Source organism: Lampetra fluviatilis, chromosome 13 (genome assembly GCF_964198595.1).
Source record: "Lampetra fluviatilis chromosome 13, kcLamFluv1.1, whole genome shotgun sequence".
Taxonomy (NCBI): domain Eukaryota; kingdom Metazoa; phylum Chordata; class Hyperoartia; order Petromyzontiformes; family Petromyzontidae; genus Lampetra; species Lampetra fluviatilis.
Genome location: NC_136287.1, coordinates 449,527 through 472,307, shown reverse-complemented (window position 1 = coordinate 472,307; position 22,781 = coordinate 449,527). Strand labels below are relative to the sequence as shown.

Here is a 22,781-nt window from a genome sequence, read left to right as displayed (position 1 = left end):
GTGAAGGTGAGTGGGGCAAGGTGAGGGGGGCGAGGTGAGGGGGGCGAGGTGAGTGGGGCGAGGTGAGGGGGGCGAGGTGAGGGGGGCGAGGTGAGGGGGGCGAGGTGAGGGGGGCGAGGTGAGTGGGGCGAGGTGAGGGGGACGAGGTGAGGGGGGCGAGGTGAGGGGGGCGAGGTGAGGGGGGCGAGGTGAGTGGGGCGAGGTGAGGGGGGCGAGGTGAGTGGGGCGAGGTGAGGGGGACGAGGTGAGGGGGGCGAGGTGAGTGGGGCAAGATGAGGGGGGCGAGGTGAGTGGGGCAAGATGAGGGGGGCGAGGTGAATGGGGCAAGGCGAGGGGGGCAAGACGGCGTTTACACGAGGGGACAGACACACAACGTGGTGAGGCTGAGAGTGTGATTGTGTGTGCGTGCGTAAGCGGCACATATCCGAACCGGTCCTGGACCACGTCCCCTAGGTCTACTCGGCCTTAAGTAAGTATGTACTGCATATTTGTGCGGTGTGTAAACATCAGCAATGGGGAGACCAAGGCGGCTGGCCGTGGGGCTGTGCCAGCAGTCTGTATAAACGCCGCACGGGCGACGCGGAACCATTGCCTCTGTGTTGTGGGCGCCTAAGTTCACAATACACTACCGTACAACCACCTCTGCTGTCAACCTCTCCCACCCCTTCCACATGTGGGGGCGTGGCGTTGAAAGGGGGGAGTGGCTTCAGAAAGGGGCGTGACCTCTAAGCAAAGAGGCGTGGTCTTCGTGTCTGGGGCTCGGCATGGAAGGGGAGTGAGGGCGTGGCCTGTTTACAGCGGCGAGGCGTGGCTTGTGTAGCGGGGGCGTGGTGATGTCAGAGTCCCGCCCTGCACGCGGAGCACGCGGCAACTCCAACAGCAACAAGTTGGGGGCTGCTGCTGCTGTGGAGGAATTCACGGTGGTGGTGTTGGGGCGGGTCCCCTTTTCTCTACCGAGACCCCTAAGCCACGCACCCCTTCGTCGCCGCTCCTCTTACCTCGAGTGCCACCCCGAGCGGCGGCGACCCCCGAGGGAGGAGCGGACACCCCTCACCCCGTCCCAATCACCCCTCACCCCGTCCCAATCACCCCGTGAATACGTCTCGAGACAGCGAGGGGGACGCTCGCCGCGCGCCCGTGGCTACCATGCTGCCTCTGCTGGCCGCCGTGGTGGTGGGGGGCGCCCTGCTGGTGCTCCTGCTGTCGGGGTACGCCCCGAGCCGCGTGTTGTCCGCCTGCACGGACACGGTGTACGAGACGCGGCAGCTGTTCCGCACGCTCCGGATGGCCGCGCGCCTCGCCAGCTACGCGCGGCGTCGGCCGACCTTCACCATCGTGCAGCGGCTGCTGCAGCAGGCGCGGGAGCGGCCGCGGCGGCCCTTCGTCGTCTGCGACGGCCACGCCACGCTCACGTACGAGGCCGCCGAGCGGGAGAGCCGCCGGCTCGCGTGGCTGTTGAAGCGGCGCGCCGGGCTCGTGGCGGGCAGCACCGTGGCGCTGCTGGTGGGGAACGAGCCGCTGTTCGTGCTCGCGTGGATGGCCCTGGCCCGGATCGGCTGCACCGCCGCCTTCCTCAACCACAACCTCCGCGCGCGCTCCCTGCTGCACTGCCTCTCGTGCAGCGGGGCGACCACGCTGCTCGCCGGGCACGGTGAGGGGCGAGGGGTGGAGGATGGAGTGGAGGGAGGATGGAGTGGGGCTCTGAGACCAGACCACCGGTGTCGTACTTTGCGGGGTCGGTGGTGGAGCGGTGAACGCCGCTGCGCTACGAACCCGGCGACCCGAGTTCGATTCCCGCTCACGACCAACACCGGTGACGATTATCTGAACAGATTCTGAGCCTGCTCTAGGTCGAATTGGTGCGGTGTGTAATCAGCAGCAGTGGGGAGACAAAGGCGGCCGGGCGTGGTGTTGGCCACCCATCCCCTCGTATGCCGTACCGACCTTAGTAGGTGATCGCTGGCAGCATTTTCTCAAATAAGTCTGTTAAAGGCGATGCGGGGGAGCCTCGGCTGGTCTGTGTCTGTCTTGTGATACCAATCAGAAGGCCAGGACTGTGTCCTTAGGGGCCATCCATGTAGTGTAGTAGTAAGTTGACAATCTATCAACTTGACCCCCCTCCCTGTGCTCACGCGGACTTCTTACACCCCCCCCCCCAGCTGCGTACGTACAGCTTGACGCACCCCCCCCCCCCCCCCCGAATCCTATAGAACGGCCGATATTTCATCCACGCAGAAACGATCCAGGATGAATAATATTAACGTGCTTACGCAATCAGATAAGTCCACCGCTGGACTATCTAACTAATTTGAAGGCCAATGTAGACAAATGATTGAGGCTTCACCTCCCCCCCCCCCGTTTCCTATGCGTACATTGTCAGTAGACCCCCCATACGCAAGCTACGCATTTGGTTTAACACCCCCTCCCCCCTCCATGCGTACGTACTAAATGGATGGCCCCTTTATTCTTGGTGCTTTCAGGGTCCCTGACCCTGCCCTTATAATCATAAAGGACCTTGATGATGATGGGCAAAGCTGCGTGTCGGGAGTCTGAGCCATTCCCTCTGTTTCTCTCTCTTGGGATGCGACGGCGATGTCCTCTGGTCCCTACACCATTGAACATCTTCTCTGACCACACAATTCGAGACGCTTGCCAAGGCTGCACCGGAGGAATTTCCATCTGGTACAGATACAAAGGGAGGCTGATTGATGTCCGGGTGCAGTAAAGGGATGGCTCTCTATTGGTCAACCACGTTGTGCATGCTGATGATCTGGTAATTACTGCTCACTCTGAGGAGTTGGAAAATATGGTAGTGCTATGGTTACTGCACTGCAAATTCGATTCCTGCTCGCGACCAAAACCAGTGACGATTATCTGAATCGGTCCTGGGCTTCCCCTTGGTCGACTCAGCCTCAAATGAGTACCTGGTGTTGTGTGTGGTAAACATCGCCACTAGGGAGACAAAAGCGGCCGGCCGTGGTGCTGGTCACCCACCCCCTCGTGTGCCGTGCGGGCCTTCATAGGAGCTCACTAACAGCACTGACCCCAACAGTCTGTTAACAGGCTTGACGGGGGTCTTTGTCCGCAAAAGTTGAGATGCCACTGACTGCCTCGCCCTGTCCCCCCCCGCCCGCCCCGCACCACGGTACCAGCCACTGAGACAGGCTGGGGACCTGAAAGTTAAAACTTATAACGAAACGATGTAAAATGGGGAATTTTCCCCCATATGAAAAGTGGGAAATGGGGGATGGATATGAACTGTAAGAAGGTAAACATTGCCTGTGTGAATCTTAATTTGGAGCTTTCGTGACTGCAGGAATTATTATTTGGTTCTTTCGGTTAAGTCACGTCTAAAAATAAAATAATAAATTAAAATAATAGCGACGTTTCGATTGCAACACAAGCAATCATCATCAGGCATAAAAGAAATAGCAATAAAAATCTAACTAGAAAACTATAGACAGACATAAGCAGACAGACATCACAAGGACAGAGAGAGGACACATATTAGCACAGAGAGAGGGGTCGTTTCTGTGACGGTCCCTTAAATATAGAGAGGGGGGGCGGGGACGGAGAGAGGGAGGGGGCAGAGAAAATTAGCATATCAATGAGTGTACGGCAACGTGTTGCTGCTGCGCAAGTAAGATGACGACGTGGCACGGCACACAAGCTTGAAAATTAGGAGATGATGATTGCTTGTGTTGCAATCGAAACGTCGCTATTATTTTAATTTATTATTTTATTTTTAGACGTGACTTAACCGAAAGAACCAAAGAATATTGCCTGTGTGATCTAAAGCGGGTGCAATTTCACCCATAAGAAACAATGGATTAAGGTTGGGATAGGGACCATAACTTAGGGAAATGTTGTGCTTCATAGCTAGCAACCAAAAACACTTGTCCAATACCCTTGGTTCTTTCGGTAAAGTCACGTAGGTAAAGAAAATAATGAAAAAAAATAAAACATAAACGATAAAAATGAATAAAATTAAATCACGACGTTTCGATTGCAACACAAGCAATCGTCATCAGGTGTGAACACCACAGCAAGAAAATTGATACTAAAGTGGGAGAGATGCCAGGAAGCTATATAAGTCAAAGAGGGGGGAGAACGGAGGTGGGGGGGGGATAGGGAGCGAGGGGAGGGCGCCTCGTGGACGCCAGGGACTGGGAACGCGAAACTGGGCGGGTGGGGGGGGAGAAGTCGGCGGGGCCAGAAGCGAGAGGCGGAGTGAGCGAGAGAGGCGGAGTGAGCGAGAGAGGCGGAGTGAGCGAGAGAGGCGGAGTGAGCGAGAGAGGCGGAGTGAGCGAGAGAGGCGGAGTGAGCGAGAGAGGCGGAGTGAGCGAGAGAGGCGGAGTGAGCGAGAGAGGCGGAGTGAGCGAGAGAGGCGGAGTGAGCGAGAGAGGCGGAGTGAGCGAGAGAGGCGGAGTGAGCGAGAGAGGCGGAGTGAGCGAGAGAGGCGGAGTGAGCGAGAGAGGCGGAGTGAGCGAGAGATGCACGGGGAGGAAAAAAGAGAGCGACGCAGCAGCTACGAACTGCTGCCAAAACCAATGAGGGCACCCAAAGTGAAATGGCAGCGCTGCTAAACGCTGGGGATGCAATTAACTCCGTAAAATAGACTGGTATCCGATAAATAAGATGGGACAACTATGAACAATTTAATGTTTTCACCTGGTTAATAACATCTTTCCAATGATTGCTCAATTTGTATCCTCGGTTGAAGTTATGTCTATGTTTGTATATCTGGATGGCTTCATGAACAAACCTTTGATAGTAGCCAGACGGCTTGCAGAGCACTTTGGTCTCGGAGAAGACAATATCATGAGAGCCCGCAGCGTTGTAGCAATGATCAGCCACGGCGGAAGAGATCGTCCTGCCGTGTTTCAAATCTGCCTTGTGCTCGCAAATACGGTCTGATACATGTCGTTTTGTTTCCCCAATGTAACAATCGCCACAGATGCAACTCAGTTTGTAGACTCCAGGGTATTGCATGTCAGGAATGACATCCTTTACGGATGGGATTAGATCACGGATTTTCTGTACTGGATCTTGTGTTTGTTTAAGATTTTGAAAATCTTTTTGGTAACTCCTGCTATGTATGGTAACGTGATGGTTTTGATCGGAGTCTCATGGGGTTGTTTCTCCATAGTTGGAGAAATAGCTTTGCGGATAATACGGTCCGAATATCCATTCATCTTACAACACAATGTACACCTTTAGAATGCATTTTGAGTTCAAGGACCTTTAAACAGCATATATACTTACCAAATACTTAATTGAGATGTTTTTTATGATAATTTCCAAGCAGCCCTGTACACTTGAAAAGTTTTCCTACTTTTTTTTTTATAGAAAACTTCTTTGTGACATTTTTAAACAATGTCTCAAACAGGAAACCATTTTTAGCGTAAAAAAGCACAGAATCTTAAGCAGAATTTTTACGACCTTACCTTGAGGAGTGGATGAGTTGTGCTTGATTGATGAATTTGTTGGGAGAGGATTAGGCCGATTACAATGAACACAACGCGAGAGAACACGATGGGACTGAGAAGCAGCAGCAGCAGATAGTATGCTGGGAATAGGTGCTAAGATGGTGGTGCATGCGTGAAATACAAGTTACAGTACGTTTTCTATACTAAGCTGAACTGACTCGAAAGCGATGTATGTGCAGGCACGTTTTACGTTGGGTTTCTCAAAAAGTCAGTGACGTGAGTGCGAAACGTGTATCGCGGCGACGTACATTGGGGACCCCCTTTATAGTACTTAATGTACAGTATACCCATGAAAGGCCAAAACTAACCCCCTGCGATAGGTCGAAAGCACGAACGATAAACTCGCGATATTCAAGGGTCTCCTGTATTTGTGAAACTACATAAAAAGGGGAGACTTAAATCGGGGTATTACTATATCTTTTCATCAATTGTGTAACACTGTACATAAGCTACATGTTCTGTCTTTCCATACGAAGCTCCGGTTCTTCTCAGCCACAGTTATGCCCTCCCTTCTTGCTCTATGCTTGCGAAATGTGGAGCCCTTTGAATTAACTTTGCCAGTTAAAAATATTCAGGCTGGTCTTCCAGCTATCCATCCTGGGTTTAACCAGACTTGATTGCAGTGTGAGGAGTTCACATACCCTAGAAATATCTGGAAACAATCCCATCATTAGTGAGCTCCTCCAGCATGCAAAGCTGTGTTTGCTGGGTCATGTTACCTGCATTCCCAGCCACCACATGCTCAAGCAGCTTCTGTTTGGCCAGATGAAGGGGCTAAACTGGCACAGCACAGGCTAGAGCACAGATGGGCTGATGTTACAGGAGGATGTGGAGCTGAGTAGACTTGCTAATGACTGGTACCAGCGGTGTCAAGATTGGTCTCTGTGGAGGAGGCTCGTAAAGGACTCTACTGGGCAGTTGGAGGCAGTCGCCCTCCAACAACAGCGCAGAGCAGAGAAGCACTCACAACAATGAGCAGAGCCCCAGGCGGCTAAAACACAGCAAGTTGGTACAGAGGGGAGCACAGGTGGTGCTTCTGCCAGTCATCTCGGTCAGTCAACCCATAACACCCGAGTCTTTCCTATGACCATCTGCCAGCAAGCCTTCGACACTTCAAGGGACAGCCTCGGAGTTCACCTAGCTTGGCACAAGTGCCGTGGTGACGTCACCTCCACTTAATGGCAAACGGTGGCTGTTGTATAATGGGTGAGTGCAGAGCTGGGCCAGGTACAGAATACCTGGTTCGGTCAGGGGGAGGGCCTCTGGGCTGGAGGGTGGAGACTGTGGGGGAGGGGCTGCCGATTTTAATCTGGATGGGATCATCCCCGATGACGTCACCGGATCCCTGGACAATTAGATGGACTGGAATTAGGGGTGGAGGGAGCGAGGTGAGCGTGGGGTGAGAGCGTAAGGTGGAGTGAGGTGAGGGTGCAGAGAGAGGTGTCTACCTGTCCATCATTGCAAGGTCACCTGATCAGTAGTAGTGGAGCAGTGACAGTAGTGATGCTGTGGTAGTGACCAGTGGACGTGCGGTGAGGTCAATGGCTGGGGAGGCACTGGCTCGTGTCAGAGCCAGATTCACACACTGGGGGGGGGCGTGGCCTCACGGAGGGGGCGTGGTCTCACTGAGGGGGGCGTGTTAGACACGTCCCCCTCAGTGAGGCATTTATGATAGCTGCCTCCCCTGGTGCTTTTTCATTGCAGTTTCATGACGAGACCAGCGAGCCTGAATATCTTTATACACATACGTTAAATAAGTAACCTCAGGCATGTCCAAAGTCCGGCCCGGGGGCCAATCACGGCCCGCGGTCAGAGTTCATACGGCCCGCAGCTTCGGTCTTATAATGTGTTATTTATGGCTCGCTAGCTCTGTCAGAATAAATAAATCATTAAACTTTAAAGATGTTATTCCTCTTTCCGCCACACGGTGGCAGCACCATTCTAATGCTCTCTGCTCACACCAAGGCCTTTGGAACCAAACTGCAACTTTTCCAAAGACACTTGTCCCAAACAGAGCCCTGCACCGCGCACTTCTCAGCTTTGAAAGAGGTCATTGACAGTTTCCCACAGGACAACATCGGTGCGCAAATGAAGAGTTATGCAACAGCTATCGCATCTCTTTCTGTGGAATTTAACAAACGCTTTCGGGACTTTGCAGTTATTGAAAAGGACATGTTGCTTTTCTCTTCTCCCATCTCCGTGGACCCTGATGATGCTCCTCCACAGCTGCATCTGGAGCTCATTGAGCTGAAGTTTGACGATGAGTGCCGCGGGAAACACCAGCAGTGTTCTCTTGTTGACTTTAACCGGCAGCTGGACAAAAGCAGGTTTCCAGAAATGCGGTCATTCGCTAAGAAAATGCTGATGTTATTCGGCTCTACATATTTGTGTGAGCAAACATTCTCAGTCATGAACTTAAATAAGAACCGATTTAGGTCAAGGATGAGTGACTCCAAATTGCGTGGCATTTTATGCATCTCAACCACTGCCCTCAAGCCTGACCTGGTCTCTTTACTGAAATCTAGATCTCAGTATCGCCCTTCTCATTAGTGTCAGCAAGTTATCTGTTCCTTGATCAATCTGAAATTGAATGTTTTGAACGGTAACATCTGTCACTATTAACAGTGAAAAGCCTAAAGCACACTAATGCACTTGGACTTATGGCACTTGTTTTTATTAAACTCTTGAATAAGATTTGGTTATAACTGTTGATGTTATGTACCTGTAGATGTGACACAAACTCTTGCTTTCTGAAAGATCTTGTAAAAGACAAAATTCACTTGTTTTAAAGTTTAATGATAACAGACCACGTTGCATTACTTATAACTCCTGTTTAAAATGTTCATGAGGCAAATTAATTTAACTCATGGAAATTTCAGGAATTCTATACAGTTTGTTCAATGTTACCTGACTGAATGAAAGGCAGAATTGTGTATTTAGAGTTGTTCACGTCTGCCTGAGCGGCTTATATTTGGTTACATTGTCATTTGAAAAATAAAGGTAATTGTGACAATGATAATTGTTTTATAACGGTGTGTTTTCACGTAACTTTTGTGGTAAAAATGTCGGAAGGAACTATTGGCCCCCGGGCATCTTCACTTTATCAAATTTGGCCCTCTTTGCAAAACGTTTGGACACCCCTGAGTTACCTGGAGTATGGAAGGCGAGGACATGAAATGAAGGGGTCTACAAACATTAAATTGGTGACAGGCACGCGCTTATTGCCCACGCTCCATCCAGTTACTGGACGGGTGGTGCTTTTTCTGTAGGATTGTATTGTTTATGTATGCGATGTTTAGATTTGTGTACAATGAATTTTAGGTGTATCTTGTAATCTTATTGTTTGTTGCGGTTGCACCCAAATCAAGAGCCGAATGGCTCGCAGGGTAAATCCTAATAAATGAAACTGAAATACTGAGGGGTTGCGCAATCAGAGGGGAGGCTGAGCTCGTCACAGCCTCACCTCTAGTCTCTTCCTGTATTTGTAGCGGAGCTCCGTAAATTTGGCGATTTTTACTATAAAAATGTTTGGAATATTACAGAAATGACATAACACAGATCAGTGGGAAAATGTTAATATTTATCTTATTTGATTATTCTTTTTATTTATTTTTCGTAACAGCTATTTTCATTGGAGTATGTCAGATGAGGCTCTGCCTCCCCTGACTGCACGTCCCTGGTAGTGATGTGATGATAGTGTAGAGTGTAGTGGGCTCAAATGGAGACTCAGACGGACTCTTGGAGGCAACACGTGTATTTCCATTAACACAATACGAAGGGGTAACTGCCCCTTCACCAGATAGTACCTATGGTGGTGGACCACCGGGCTATCTACTCGATAACACTTCTAGCTCCAGCGAACCCGACCCCAGCTCGGGTCCGAGTCCCCGTGCTGTAGAACGTGGAACGTCGACGTGTCGTCTTAGGATGACAACAGCAGCAGGTGCCGCTCAGCGCTCCGGCTTATAACCTCTGTGGCGGGGGTCGCTCTGCCCCTCGCCACGTCCACCTTTCCCTGTAGGGGCTGGCACTGCACGCAGAGTGTGGTACCATCCCTCACTGTCATACAGTGCTCACCGAGCCCCACCTAGGGCTGGTACTGTATCCCCAGCGATGTCAATCCATCGCACGCCGTGCCACTTCTGGCCCGGCTTCACACAGTGACATCCCACGATGTCACTACAATAGTACTGTGGTGGTGGTGGGGTGGTGGTTGTGAGCTATGAGGTGATGCGGCAGTGGTAATGTTGCGTTGTTGTGCGACGCGGTATTTGAGTAAATGTAGTGTGGTGGTGTGGCGGAGAGTAAATCTGTACGGTGTGGTTGTGGTAGCAGTGTGGTTGTGGTAATAACGCTTTGATGTGGTGGCGGTGGTGTCATGGTAGTGATACTAGCGTGTGGCAGTGGTTGTGGTGGTGGTTGTAGTACTAGCGTGGCGGTGGTGGCGATGGCACAGACATGGCGGAGCTGCTGGAGCAGGTCCTGCCGGACGCGCGCAGTAGCGGCGTCACCGCCTGGTTCCTCGGCTCCTCCTCCCCGATGCCCGGGGTGGGGGCCCTGGAAGGACCCGACGACGCGATGAGGGGCCCGGACCCCAATGGGGAAGCCGACGGAGGGGAACCCCTGCCTCCACTGCCGGAGGACAGCTGTGAGGACGTGAAGATGGACTCCAGCTTCGTGTACATCTACACGTCTGGGACCACGGGTGCGTGGACATCCTCGTTCCGAACCCTAGGCCCGAGTCGTCGCCCCGAACTCTTGACTCGAATCCTCACCTTTGCTTCTAACCCAGAGACTTTTTTCGTTGACTCTGGCCATTTTGGTGACCCCCAGGTCAATCAGACAAATGAGACTCATCTTGGTCTCCTGATTTCTCACTGGTAAATTGAACCCTTTGCTCTTAATCTCTTACCCCAAACTACAACCCCAAAACCCCTAGTCCAAACTAGAACCCCGAGAGATAGCCTTTAAAGTCTAACCCCGAACGCGAACCCTAAACTCTAAGCCCCAACCCCTACTCCTGACGCCGCAAGATTCATCACCCCTAACCACTACGTTCCACACCGTCAACTCTCTCCGCCCCCCGCCCTCTCAGGTCTCCCGAAGGCGGCGATTGTGAACCAATTACGGTTCTGGCGCGGCGCGATGCTGCTGGAGGCATGTGGTGTGACGGAGCACGACGTTGTGTACTCGCCTCTGCCGCTCTACCACAGCGCCGCGTCGCTCATCGGCATCGGAGGCTGCATCAACCTGGGTGTGTGCGGGAGGGGGGTGAGGGGGGTGGTTCACGTGGTAAACGTGGTGGCTAGGGTGGGTGGTGGTAAGGGATGGGTGGCGGTGATTAAAGTGGGTGGTGGTGGTAAGGAATGGGTGGTGGTGGTTAGGGTGGGTGGTGGTGCTAAAAGCCACGTGTGTCGTCTGTACGAGCCACGTGTCACACGTCTGCGCATGCATGTGTGCTTATGTAGCACGTGTGTGTGTACGTGTGGTTTGTCAGCGGAGGTCTCACTCCGAATCAGTCGAGCGGCAATATCTTTTTATCGGTTGCGTAACTATGTATGGAAGCTGCCTGGTCTGTCGCTCCGCACGAAGCTTCAGGTCTTCTCGGCCACAGTCATTCCCTCTCTTCTCTACGCTTGCGAAACGTGGACCCCCCTAATGGAGCATCTTTGCCGGTTAGAAACATTTAGGCTGGTCTTCCTACGATACATCCTGGGTTTAACCAGGCTGGATTGTGTGAGGAGCTCACAAATCCTTGAAAGATCTGGGCAAAGTCTCATCGGTGAGCTCCTCCGGCAGGCAAGGCTGCGTTGGCTGGATCATGTAGCCCGCATGCCCAGCCACCGCATGCCTAAACAGCTTTTGTTTGGCCGGATCGAGGGGGCTAAACAGGCGCAGCATGGGCTAGAGAAGAGATGGAGTGATGTGGTACAGGAGGACGTGGAGCTGAGTGGACTTTCCAATGACTGGTACCAGCGGTGTCAAGATCGGCCTCAGTGGAGGAGGCTCATGAAGGACGCTACTGGGCAGTTGGAGGCAGTCGCCCTCCAACAACAACGGAGGGCGCAAGAGCGACGCTCACAACAACGAGCGGAGCGCCGGGTGGCTAAAGCGCAGCAAGTTGGCACAGTAGGGGGTACAGGTGGTAATTCAGCCACTCATCTCAGTCATCTCAGTCAGTCGACCCGTGGCACCTGGGTCTGCCCCGTGACCTCCTGCCAGTGGGCATTCGACACTTCACGTGGCCTCAAGATGCACATGGCCTGGCACAAGCGTCGTGGTGACGTCACCGCCACTTACTGGCGAATGTCGGTTGTTGTTGTACGCGTGTTCTTGTACACGTGTGTACGTGGCAGGCGCCACGCTGGTGCTGCGGAAGAAGTTCTCTGCAAGCCACTTCTGGAGCGACTGCCGCAAGCATGATGTCACCGTGGTGCAGTATATTGGGGAGCTGCTGCGCTACCTCTGCAACCAGCCCAAGGTGGGTGTGTGCGTGCGCACGTGTGTGCAGGTGTTAGGAGCGGTGACGCAGCAGTTATCGCTGCACTCCGCTATGAACCCGGGTAATAACTGGTGAATGTTTTAATTGATCTTGGGTCTCCCCTAGGTTTACTCAGCCTCAAATTAGTACCTGGTGTGGTGTGTAGACGCCATGCAGCCAGCCTATGGTGCACAGTGCACACGTGTGTTTATGCGTAGGCAGAATTGTGTAAATGTGTGTAGAGATGGGCACTATCTAAATGACATGTAATTTAAACATGTGTAGTGACATTGAATTGGTCACTATGGAGCAGAGCGCTGGTTGCTGGCAGAGAAGGGGATCTGCAGTTGCAGCAGCCCTGTCTGTCAGCAGGTCACGTGATAAGCCAGAGAGAGGGATGTAGGGGAAAGGTTACAGAGGGCGCACGTGAGGGAAGCCCGGGAACACGCGAGTAGCTTCTAGAAAGGGGGCGTGGCTGGGACGGAGCGAGGCCACGCTGGGAGGATAAAAGGGGACCCCGAGCAAGAGCTCGGGGCTGTCGCCTGGAGTGGGATCCCCTCGTCGTGCTGCTGGAGTCTTCGCTGCCGTCTTCACCTGCTCGGCGTCGTCAGTCAGGCAGTCTGCCAGCTGTTGATCGTTTGTGTGGACTGTGAAGGCTGTTAATAAATAGAGTGCCTCCTACGCTTAGTGTCACTACACATGTCATTGAATCACATTTGTAATTGGTAATTTGTGCCTACGTTGCATCACTCCAGTAATGCGACCATGTTTTGCTCATCTCTGCCTGATGTGTGTACACAAGACATGCGTGTACAAGTGGCAAATTGCTGACACGCGCACACAGAGGCAGCCGTGTGGTGTGCGTGTGGGGTGTGTGATATGTTAGGTGTGTGTGTGCAGTGTGTGATATGTTGGGTGTGTGTGTCAGGTGTATGAGTGTATGTGGGGTGTGTCGGGTGTGTGGGTGTATGTTTCGTGTGTGCGTGGAGTTTGTGGGGTGTGTGTGCGTGGGGTATGTTAGGTGTGCGTGGGGTGTGTTAGGTGTGTGTCGTGTGTGGGGTTTGTTAGGTGTGTTGTGTGCTAAGTGTGTTTCGTGTGTGTGGGGGTTTGTCGGGTGTGTGTGTGGGGCATGGTGTGTGTGTGGTGTGTGTGTGGTGTGTGTGTGGTGTGTGTGTGGCATGGTGTGTGTGTGGTGTGTGTGTGGGGCGTGGGGTGTGTGTGGGGTGTGTGTGTGTGGGGCGTGTCGGGTGTGTGTGTGTGGGGCGTGGGGTGTGTGTGTGTGTGGATTGTGTGTGTGGGGTGTGTGTGGGGCGTGTCGGGTGTGTGTGTGTGTGGTGTGTGTGTGGGGTGTGTGTGTGTGGGGTGTGTGTGTGTGGGGTGTGTGTGTGGGGTGTGTGTGGGGTGTGTGTGTGTGTGGGGTGTGTGTGTGTGGGGCGTGTCGGGTGTGTGTGTGGGGCGTGTCGGGTGTGTGTGTGTGGGGCTTGTCGGGGTGTGTGTGTGGGGTGTGGGGTGTGTGTGTGTGTGGGGCGTGTCGGGTGTGTGTGTGGGGCGTGTGGGTGTGTGGGGCGTGTGGGGTGTGTGTGTGTGTGGGGCGTGTCGGGTGTGTGTGTGGGGCGTGTGGGTGTGTGGGGTGTGTGTGTGGGGTGTGTGTGCATGTGGGGTGTGTCGGGGTGTGTGGGGGTGTGGGGCGTGTCGGGTGTGTCTGTGGGGGGTGTGTGTGAGGGGTGTGTGTGGGGTGTGTGTGGGGTGTATGTGTGGGGCATGTCGGGTGTGTGGGGCGTGTCGGGTGTGTGTGTGTGTGGGGTGTGTGTGTGTGCGGCGTGTCGGGTGTGTGTGTGTGTGCGGCGTGTCGGGTGTGTGTGTGTGGGGTGTGTGTCGGGTGTGTGTGTGTGGTGTGTGTGTGTGTGGGGCGTGTCGGGTGTGTGTGTGTGTGTGTGGGGCGTGTCGGGTGTGTGTGTGTGTGGGGCGTGTCGGGTGTGTGTGTGTGTGGGGCGTGTCGGGTGTGTGTGTGTGTGGGGCGTGTCGGGTGTGTGTGTGTGTGGGGCGTGTCGGGTGTGTGTGGGGCGTGTGGGGTGTGTGTGTGGGGCGTGTGTGTGGGGCGTGTGGGGTGTGTGTGGGGCGTGTGGGGTGTGTGGGGGGTGTGTGTGGGGCGTGTGGGGTGTGTGGGGTGTGTGTGGGGCGTGTGGGGTGCGTGTGGGGCGTGTGGGGCGTGTGTGGGGCGTGTGGGGCGTGTGGGGTGTGTGTGGGGCGTGTGGGGTGTGTGTGTGTGTGGGGGGTGTGTGTGGGGCGTGTGGGGTGTGTGTGGAATGTGTGTGTGTGGGGGGGGGGGCGTCGGGTGTGTGGGGTGTGTGGGGTGTGTGTGGGGCGTGTGGGGTGTGTGTGTGTGGGGGGCGTGTGGGGTGTGTGTGTGTGTGTGTGGGGTGTGTCGGGTGTGTGTGGGGGACGTGTGGGGTGTGTGTGTGTGTGGGGGGGACGTGTGGGGTGTGTGTGTGTGTGGGGGGGGCGTGTCGGGTGTGTGTGTGTGGGGCGTGTTGGGTGCGTGTATGTGGGGCGTGTGGGGTGTGTCGGGTGTGTGGGGAGCAGCTGATAACGCGGGGGGGGGGTGGCAGGGACATGCGGACTTTAGTCTCGAACACAGTGCTTGTGCGTGTGTGCTTGTGCGTGTTTGTACCTATGTGCATAGCTATGTGCGTGCATGTGTCCCTGTAGGAAACGGTAGTGTTGTGGTTAGCACACTGCGCTATGAACCCGGGGTCCAGAGCGTGATTCGCGCTCATGGCCAACACTATTATCTGAACTGGTTCTTTGTCTTCTCTAGGTCGACTCAGCCTCAAATGAGTACCCGGTGCGGTGTGTAAACATCGCCACAGGGGAGACAAAGGCGGTCGGGCGTGGTTTTGGCCACCCACCCCTGGTTTGCCGTGCCTCCTTTTATAGGTGCTCACCAACAGCACTTGCCCCAACAGTCTGGTGAAGGCTATACAGGGATCTTTGTAGCTGTGCGTGCGTGTGTGTATGTAACTGTGTGCGACGCTCACAACAAAGACCAGAGCGCTGGGTGGATAAAATACAGCGAGTTGGCACAGTAGGGGTGCCACAGGTGGTGTGTCTGCCAGTCATGTCAGTCAACCCATGGCACCTTGATCTGTCCAGTGACTTCCTGCCAGCGAGCCTTCCACACTTCACATGACCTGAAACTGCACCTAGCCTGGCACAAACGCTGTTGTGATATCACCGCTACTTGGTCATGAATGGCGGCTGTTGTTGTGGTGGTGATGTGTGGTGTGCATTGTGGCTAGGCCGGGCAGTCGGGTGGTGTGGCAGTGTGGTTGTGACCGAGCAGCAAGATGGTGTGGCCGGGCGGTGTGGGCGAACCGTGTGGCCAGGTGGGGTGGCCGTGGAGGGCGGGAGGTGGGGTGGCTCTATGTAAACTCTTGTTTCAATTAATGCTGATGCTCGGCAAGGTGCCAAACCCCCCCTCTCCCCGTCTTCCCACCCCCAAATGCCCGCACAGAGGTCGACTGTTAGACAAGCCCAGACAAAGATCCCCCGTATAGCCTTAGCAATGGTGAATATCACCTCCGATTAGAACGGTTGGCGACGTACGGTGGGAAAGACGTTCAACATACATACATGCATGTAGGGGAAAGTGCTGTTAGCGTGTAGCACCTATGAAGGCCGGCATAGCACACGAGAGGGTGGGTGGCCAACACCGCGCCCGGCCGCCTTTGTCTCCAAAGTGGAAATTTTTGCACACGACCCCAGGTACACATTTGAGGCTTAGTCGACCTAGGGCAGGCCCAGGACTGTTTCAGACAATCGTCACTGGTGGTCGCCGGGTTTGTCGCGCAGCACGCTCACCGCTACACGACCGCGCTCCCGCTCCCGTGGTTACACAATTCCAGACACACTCATCAACAGACAAAGAGAAAGATCCCCTGCATAGCTTAAACAGACTGTTGGGGCAACGACTGTTGGCGAGCACTTACACACACACACACCTACTGTACTTTGTACTTGTCTACGCGGGAGAACCACACTGAGTCACAGGCCTCTTTTTGAGGAGGGACCTGCTGCATTGGGCTTTTATTTTAAGATGTTTTCTGCCAATGAATGAAGAGTGTTTAAAACAAACACGAGTCCAAACACCACGACGAGCAAAATCAGAATCTTTGTTATCCTCAAAGATATCCATGAGCTATCGCGCTCTTTTTCAAACATGCATACATACGAATACAATAGCTGCTGCTCACTACCCGGTGGTGTTTATCTCCTCACCAGGGCCCATGTGCCAGGCTAGGTACACTTTTCAGAAATTTCTAGGGTGTCACAGGCTCCCTGGCAGGAAGTCATAGGACAGGCCCCAGAGCTGTGGGTTAAATGGCACCGGGTGGTGGTACGCTCACCGCTTGTTGCGCCGTCCTGGTCATTGCCCCGGTGGTGCCGTATTGACCGTAACAATGCAACACAGTGGACGTCATTCGCGAGAGTTGGCCATTGTGTGCCAGCGTCACGGTCAAAATTATGTGTAAATTACACTGCACATGACGCACACAGCAGCAGTATCATCATCGCCCCCTACTGCGAAATCTCGGCAGAACCCTCCCGAAAGAGAGTCCTGAGACTCGATGAGGGTTTACTGAGCAAACGAGTGGAGCGATGGTAATAGACTGAGGTGAGTGGCAGATGCAACTCTGACTCGTGGGGAGCGTGAGGTGTAGGTAGGATGATGCGATAAATCGCACAGGCAGGTGCTGTTCCGTGGGGCTGATTGTGGTTAAGGCCCCACCACCTATTAGTGGCACATTCCAGGTTCAGCAGCAGTCTCCAACGCCTTCTCATTGTGAGCAGAAATTACTATATCAGCATAACAGGGTTGATCAGCCATGCCTAGACATTACATAAACACACACACACTTATTTAATCAAACTGTGCATGCACACGAAGATAAATATACCCCGTATTTCCTTAACAGACTTGGGGCAAGTGTTGTTAGCGAGCACCTATGAATGCCGGCAGTGGTGATGATTTTTACACGCTACACAAGGTGTTCATTTGAGGCTGCGTCGACCGAGCGTAGGCCAAGGACGGGTTCAGATAATCGTCACTGGTGTTGACTGTGAGCGAGAATCGCAGTGTGCTAACCACTACACTACCGCTCCCCAGATACGCACACACTTATACATACACACTTATACGTAAACACGTAGAGTTCACACCCCCATGCACCCACCCTCTCCCGTACCCTCTCTTCACACCTCATCATCTCTCATCTTGCGTGAGCCATAACCCAGATCTTGTGACTGTCATGACCCGCAACCCCAGTGTTGTGACCTATGATTCCAATCTGTTGGTCTATCGTATGAGTGTTGTTAACCATCACGCCGTGCCCTTGACCCCATTCACTCATGTGACCTCGTGACCTGCCTCGTGGGACCCCTGTAACTTCCTCGTGACTTCCCTATCGCCCACTCCATGACCCTTCTCCGGCCGTAACTGCCCCTCTCCCCCCCCCCCCGCCTTAACCCCCCCCCCGCCCCAGCGCCCCGGCGAGTCTGAGCACGGTGTGCGCATGGCCGTGGGGAACGGGCTGCGCCAGGACGTGTGGCAGAACTTCTTGGATCGCTTTGGTCCGATCCGTGTGTGCGAGTTCTACGCGGCCACCGAGGGCAACATCGGCCTCCTTAACCACCGCGGCAAACCGGGGGCCATTGGCTACATCGGCTTGCTGTCCAAGGTGTGCGTGGCGGGCAGGGGGTCGTGCGTGGGGTGATGGTGGGGGGCCATGGGCGGTGGTGGGGGGAGGTTGCGGGAGATGCGCACGCGGACTTGTGGCGACAGGCGGGGAGATGCAGAGTGATGTGGAGACGTGCGGGAAGACACTGAGTGCCTTGGGGAGATGTGGGGACATGCGGGGAGGTTTGGGGACTCACGGAGGCACGTGGGAAGTTGTGGGGAGAGATAGGGAGATGCAGAGAGACACGGGGAGGTGTGGGAGACTTGGGGATACTCTGGGAGACAAGGAGACGATTGGAAACGCAGAGAAAGACTTGCACCATTGGCCCCATCGGATGATGCGTAGAGGGATACGCAGGAGCCTTTGTGGGTGTGGAAACACGGGAGGGGGACAACATGGGTGACACTGGGATACAGGGATTCACGTGCATCTGCAGGATCTGGAATGTGCAGCGTTGTTATGCTTGTAGTTGTTGTTGCAATATGGCTCAGTGTCGTGGTTGTGCTATGGTTGTAGATCATGTTCCCATTGGCGGTGTTGCGTTACGACATGGAGAAGGAGGAGCCGTGGCGGGGCCCGGAGGGGTGGTGCGAGCGGGTGCGGCCTGGTAACCACTGCAACCACAACCATCACCGCAACCACCACAAGAACAATAACAACCACAACCGGCCTCGACGCTGGCAATGACCACACTGGTGACGGCGATGATGTTGATGACTAGCGCGATATTCACGATTGTCCGCTTTGGTGCTGCCGTGGTCCCCAGGCGAGGTGGGCCTGCTGGTGGGATACGTGACGCCGCGATCGCCGTTCTCGGGCTACGCGGGGAACCGTTCGCAATCCGAGCGGAAGCTCCTGCACGGAGTGTTCCGCCGTGGTGACGTCTACTTCAACACGGGTGACCTGATCCGCGTGGAGCACGACGGATACGTCTACTTCAGCGACCGCACGGGAGATACGTTCAGGTGGGTATATGCACGAGTACACACACACGGATACGGGGACACGTGACTACGTAGGTACACACACACATGGGTAGTGGGACATGTGGGTACACACACGTGTCCGGGGGTATGTGGGTACACGCACACACGGGTACGGGGACACGTGATTACATGAGTACACACACGTGATAGGGTGGTGATGTGTGTGTACATGCGTGTTTGCATGCATATGATTGTGGGGAGCGATGGCGCACCGGTTAGTGCGCTGCACTACAAACCCTGCGACCCGAGTTCAATTCCCGCTCACGACCAATACCAGTGACGATTGTCTGAACTGGTTCTGGGCCTCTCCTAAGTCGACTTTAGCCTTAAATGTGTACCTGGTGCAGTGTGTATAAAACATCAGCACTGGGGAGACAAATACGGCTGACCGCACCAAATCCTAGTGTGTTGTCCAAGCCTTTATTGGTGCTACTCGCTCACAGAACTTGCCCCAATGGTATGTTAAAGGCTACACGGGGGACCTTTGTCTGTGTGTGTAGGTGGAAGGGAGAGAATGTGGCGACGCTTGAGGTCGCCGACGTGCTCAGCCTGACAGAGCAAGTCGCCGAGGTCAACGTGTACGGGGTCACCGTGCCAGGTGCGGTGGTGACGGTGCCGGATGGGTCATGGTGCTGGCTGCTCGATGATCATGGTGCCGGCTGCGTGATGGTGCTGGCTGCTTGATGGTGCTGGCTGCGTGATGATGATGATGGTGCTGCCTGCGTGATGGTGATGGTGCCGGTGCTAGGAACACGGGCGCAATGGTATTTGCTCTTGTTCCTGGTCGTCGATCGTTGATTGCCGAAGGGGCCACGGTGACCCAGAGCGCATGCTCCCCAGGTCGCGGTGTGCGCACGGCACTGCATGTTGTGTGGTGAAAGCGGTGGTTGAGTGGTTGAGCTTGAGTGCGGTTGATTACCATGCAGTTGTACTACGGTTGATGTGCATTGTTTGTGCTCTGGTTGACGCGCATGGTGGTTGTGCCATGGTTGACGTGCGTGGTGATTGTGCCGTGGTTGACGCTCTCGTGCTGGTTGTGCCGTGGCTGTGATGGCTGCGTCCAGGCCATGAGGGCCGCGTGGGGATGGCGGCACTGGTCTTGCGCGATGGCCGCTCCTCGCTGGACGGGGCGGCACTCGCTCGCCACGTGGTGCTCCACCTCCCCACCTACGCTCGTCCTCGCTTCCTGCGCATCCAGGTGAGTACTCCCCCCCCCCCCCATAACGCAACACCCCCTTTTAGGAAAAACAAGGGCCCGGTGAATCCCTCTTCCCCTGACCTCTGACCCCTAATGGCCCCTTGCCCAACCTGTTCTCTGATCCCACATGACCCCTGACCTCTCACTTCTGATACTTTGTGTCCTCCAGTGATGGATCCAAGAAAAGGGGGCGAATGCCCCCCACCTTGAGACCCCGATGAGTGGGTATTTATTGCGGTTGTTATAGTGCCTTGCCAATTGCCAAAATTGTGAAGGACTCTGTGTGTAAGAGAAACGAGGAGTGACGTTCTTGTATTGCCAGAGAGACAACAGGCAGTGTTGCTTAATTCATATCGAGGCCCTATTTAACGAGGTTCACACTTTGTGACCACCCCTCTTTCCCACACCCTTAAAGTTTTCAGATTTGCCTCAGCTGCCCTCTGACCCCCACCTTCTTATGGAACCACTCCTGCCCCCTCCTTCCCACCCCCTCCCCTCCTGGCAGGAGGAGCTGGAGATGACGGGCACGATGAAGCAGCGCAAGGTGCGGCTGGTGTCTGAGGGGTTCGACCCCGGGTCGATGCACGACCCCCTCTACGTGCTGGACGATGCGGAGGGGGCGTATGTGCCGCTCACCTCCTCGGTGTACCACAAACTCGTCACAGGCGCCGTCAAGTTGTGACGCACGCGCCAGCACACACACACGCAGACAGACTAAACACACGCAGACACAAAGACAAAGGTCTCCCGGGGCAAGTGCTGTTATCGAGCACCTAGGAAAGCGAGTTATGGCACACGGGTAACCTGGAACACGCCTGGTCACCTATCATTTATACACCCCACCAGGTACTGTACTCGTTGAATGCTGAGATGGCCTTGGGGCGGCCCAAGACTAGTTCGGATATTCACTACTGTTATTGGAAATTAACTCAGGTCACCAGGGTTGTTGCGCAGAATACTAACCACCACACTTCTACTCCTATTTTCACTACGTAACCACAGATCTGGAAACACACACAGGCAAACGCACACACAGACACGTACACGCTGACACGGACACACGTGCACACTCACACAATCGAACTAGCACTCACTCGCTCATGTTCGTGCAGTCACACACACAGAGATGGCCACTCTTTGCACACGTAGGCAATTGGGACCAAGTGCTGCTTGCGAGCACCAATTTAGGCCCGCGTCGGTAATTCCACCCAGCAGGTGCCACCAAGCGTGGCTGTTGTCCGTCGCACTGGGTTGAGACCTCCGTTGGTGAGCTACGTTGATGACCTGAACGTATTTAACGCTTTTGCAGTGAGCTGGATGTGAATGGCACTGGCTTTGAGGGGCTGTGTACAAGCCAGGTTGGCGTGACGAATGGGGTTCCGATCGGACGCGGTTTGTGATGAGTCGGTTTTGTATGCTAGCTCGGGTGAGCCGGCTTAATTCGTTGTCACGAATTAGTTGAGTTCTTAGGGACGACTTTGGTTCATAGTGACCAGGGCGCTAGGTTTATCGTCCCTGTGGTTTACGAGCCAGCGTCGTAATGAGTCCAGTTTCTCATTAGTCTGGATTACAGCAGTGACACTGCTGCCACAGCACTACGGAGCGAGTTTCTTGAATTCCCCCCCCATTACCCCTGTCCGCTCAGCAGCAGCGTAAATGAGTTCATCACAGCTAAGTCGATCGGCAGGTAGCTTGTAGTGGGTTGAAGTGTGGGTACTCTTATCTCTTTCAAGACGTGTGGTCAGCGTGCAAGAGAAGGCCAAATATCCTCCCAAGGGGTTCTCTTTGAGAGTCCCCTCTGTTGGAGGAGGCCCCTTCTGCCAATAGTGGCATGAGCGAGAAGTTGCAGGGCTGCACCTGTTATAATGAAGCAGGGCTATAATTGATGAGGATTATAGACCAGCGTTATAGTTTGTGGTTCATAGGCCTGGTGTGTCAAGAGCCAGGCTTACAGGAGGTGGGGTAGTTTATAATGAGCCGGGGTTAAGACCCACTTGAGTTTCTCTGCCCATGGAACAGCAGTATAGCCATCGTGATGCCACGCCACGGTGATCAGGCAGGGCCTCCTGTCTCCTCCACCGGAGTGCGGGCCATGGAGACACAATACGACAGGACTAGTCACCACGAGTAGTAGTTCTACACACGAGCAGTAATTACGCACAATAATCACTGTGAAACAATTGTAAAGGTAGAAGAAATAAGATGCCAATCGCTGCAATACGAACTGTGGATGCCAGTCATGGTACATGGCAAAGGTTCAACAATGATTTTTACCGATTATGTTCGGTATTCACATCGTTCATAGAGTGCAGGGCCACCACAGAAGCATAACCGTGTCTTACAGATCGGTAGCGTCTTCCAGGAGGGAGTGAGGTTGCTTTGTGTCATCCCAATTGAGCAATTCATTTGCGGTGTAGGTTTAAAATATGGATACGCGTAGACCGTGACGCTGGCACGCAATGGCCTGCTCGCTTCAGGTGACGTCACAGGGATCGGACTGCACGTGGTGTTTGGGGTGAACACACTGGGCAGCATTAACGGGGGTGGCCTGCCAGGATCGGACCGAAAAACCTCTGCACCGACCGGCGAACGCGCTGCCACTGGGCCTTGCATGTGTTGCCTGCGTCATTACTCTTATTCGTGTCCGACCTGCAGAATTCTCTGTCAGAGCCTCAGGTTTACAGAGAAAGCGTTGGGATTGTTTGTATCCGCTGTGAATGTTATGGGCGATGTGCAAGGAACAACTGCCGCTGCTGTTTTCACTTTTGTCAGATTAATTTTTTATGAAGACTAATTTTAACCGTTTTATAAACGTGCTATCATTCTGATTTTATAACGCTGCGAGAGACGGAGACTGCGTGAATAAATAACACGACGAGGCGAAGATGA

At 54.1% G+C, this 22,781-nt stretch overlaps 1 protein-coding gene across 1 annotated transcript; it reads left to right on the top strand.

Moving 5' to 3' along the window:
- The first annotated feature begins 862 nt into the window (after nucleotides 1-862).
- Nucleotides 863-22,781, top strand: LOC144935369 (long-chain fatty acid transport protein 2-like). The gene is made up of 10 exons (XM_078861941.1): nucleotides 863-1,651; nucleotides 9,946-10,194; nucleotides 10,585-10,743; nucleotides 11,846-11,970; nucleotides 17,514-17,708; nucleotides 18,225-18,315; nucleotides 18,475-18,673; nucleotides 19,195-19,292; nucleotides 19,759-19,892; nucleotides 20,398-22,781. The coding sequence occupies exons 1-10, from the start codon at nucleotides 1,147-1,149 to the stop codon at nucleotides 20,572-20,574; spliced, it is 1,932 nt and encodes a 643-aa protein (XP_078718067.1). The 5' UTR covers nucleotides 863-1,146; the 3' UTR covers nucleotides 20,575-22,781.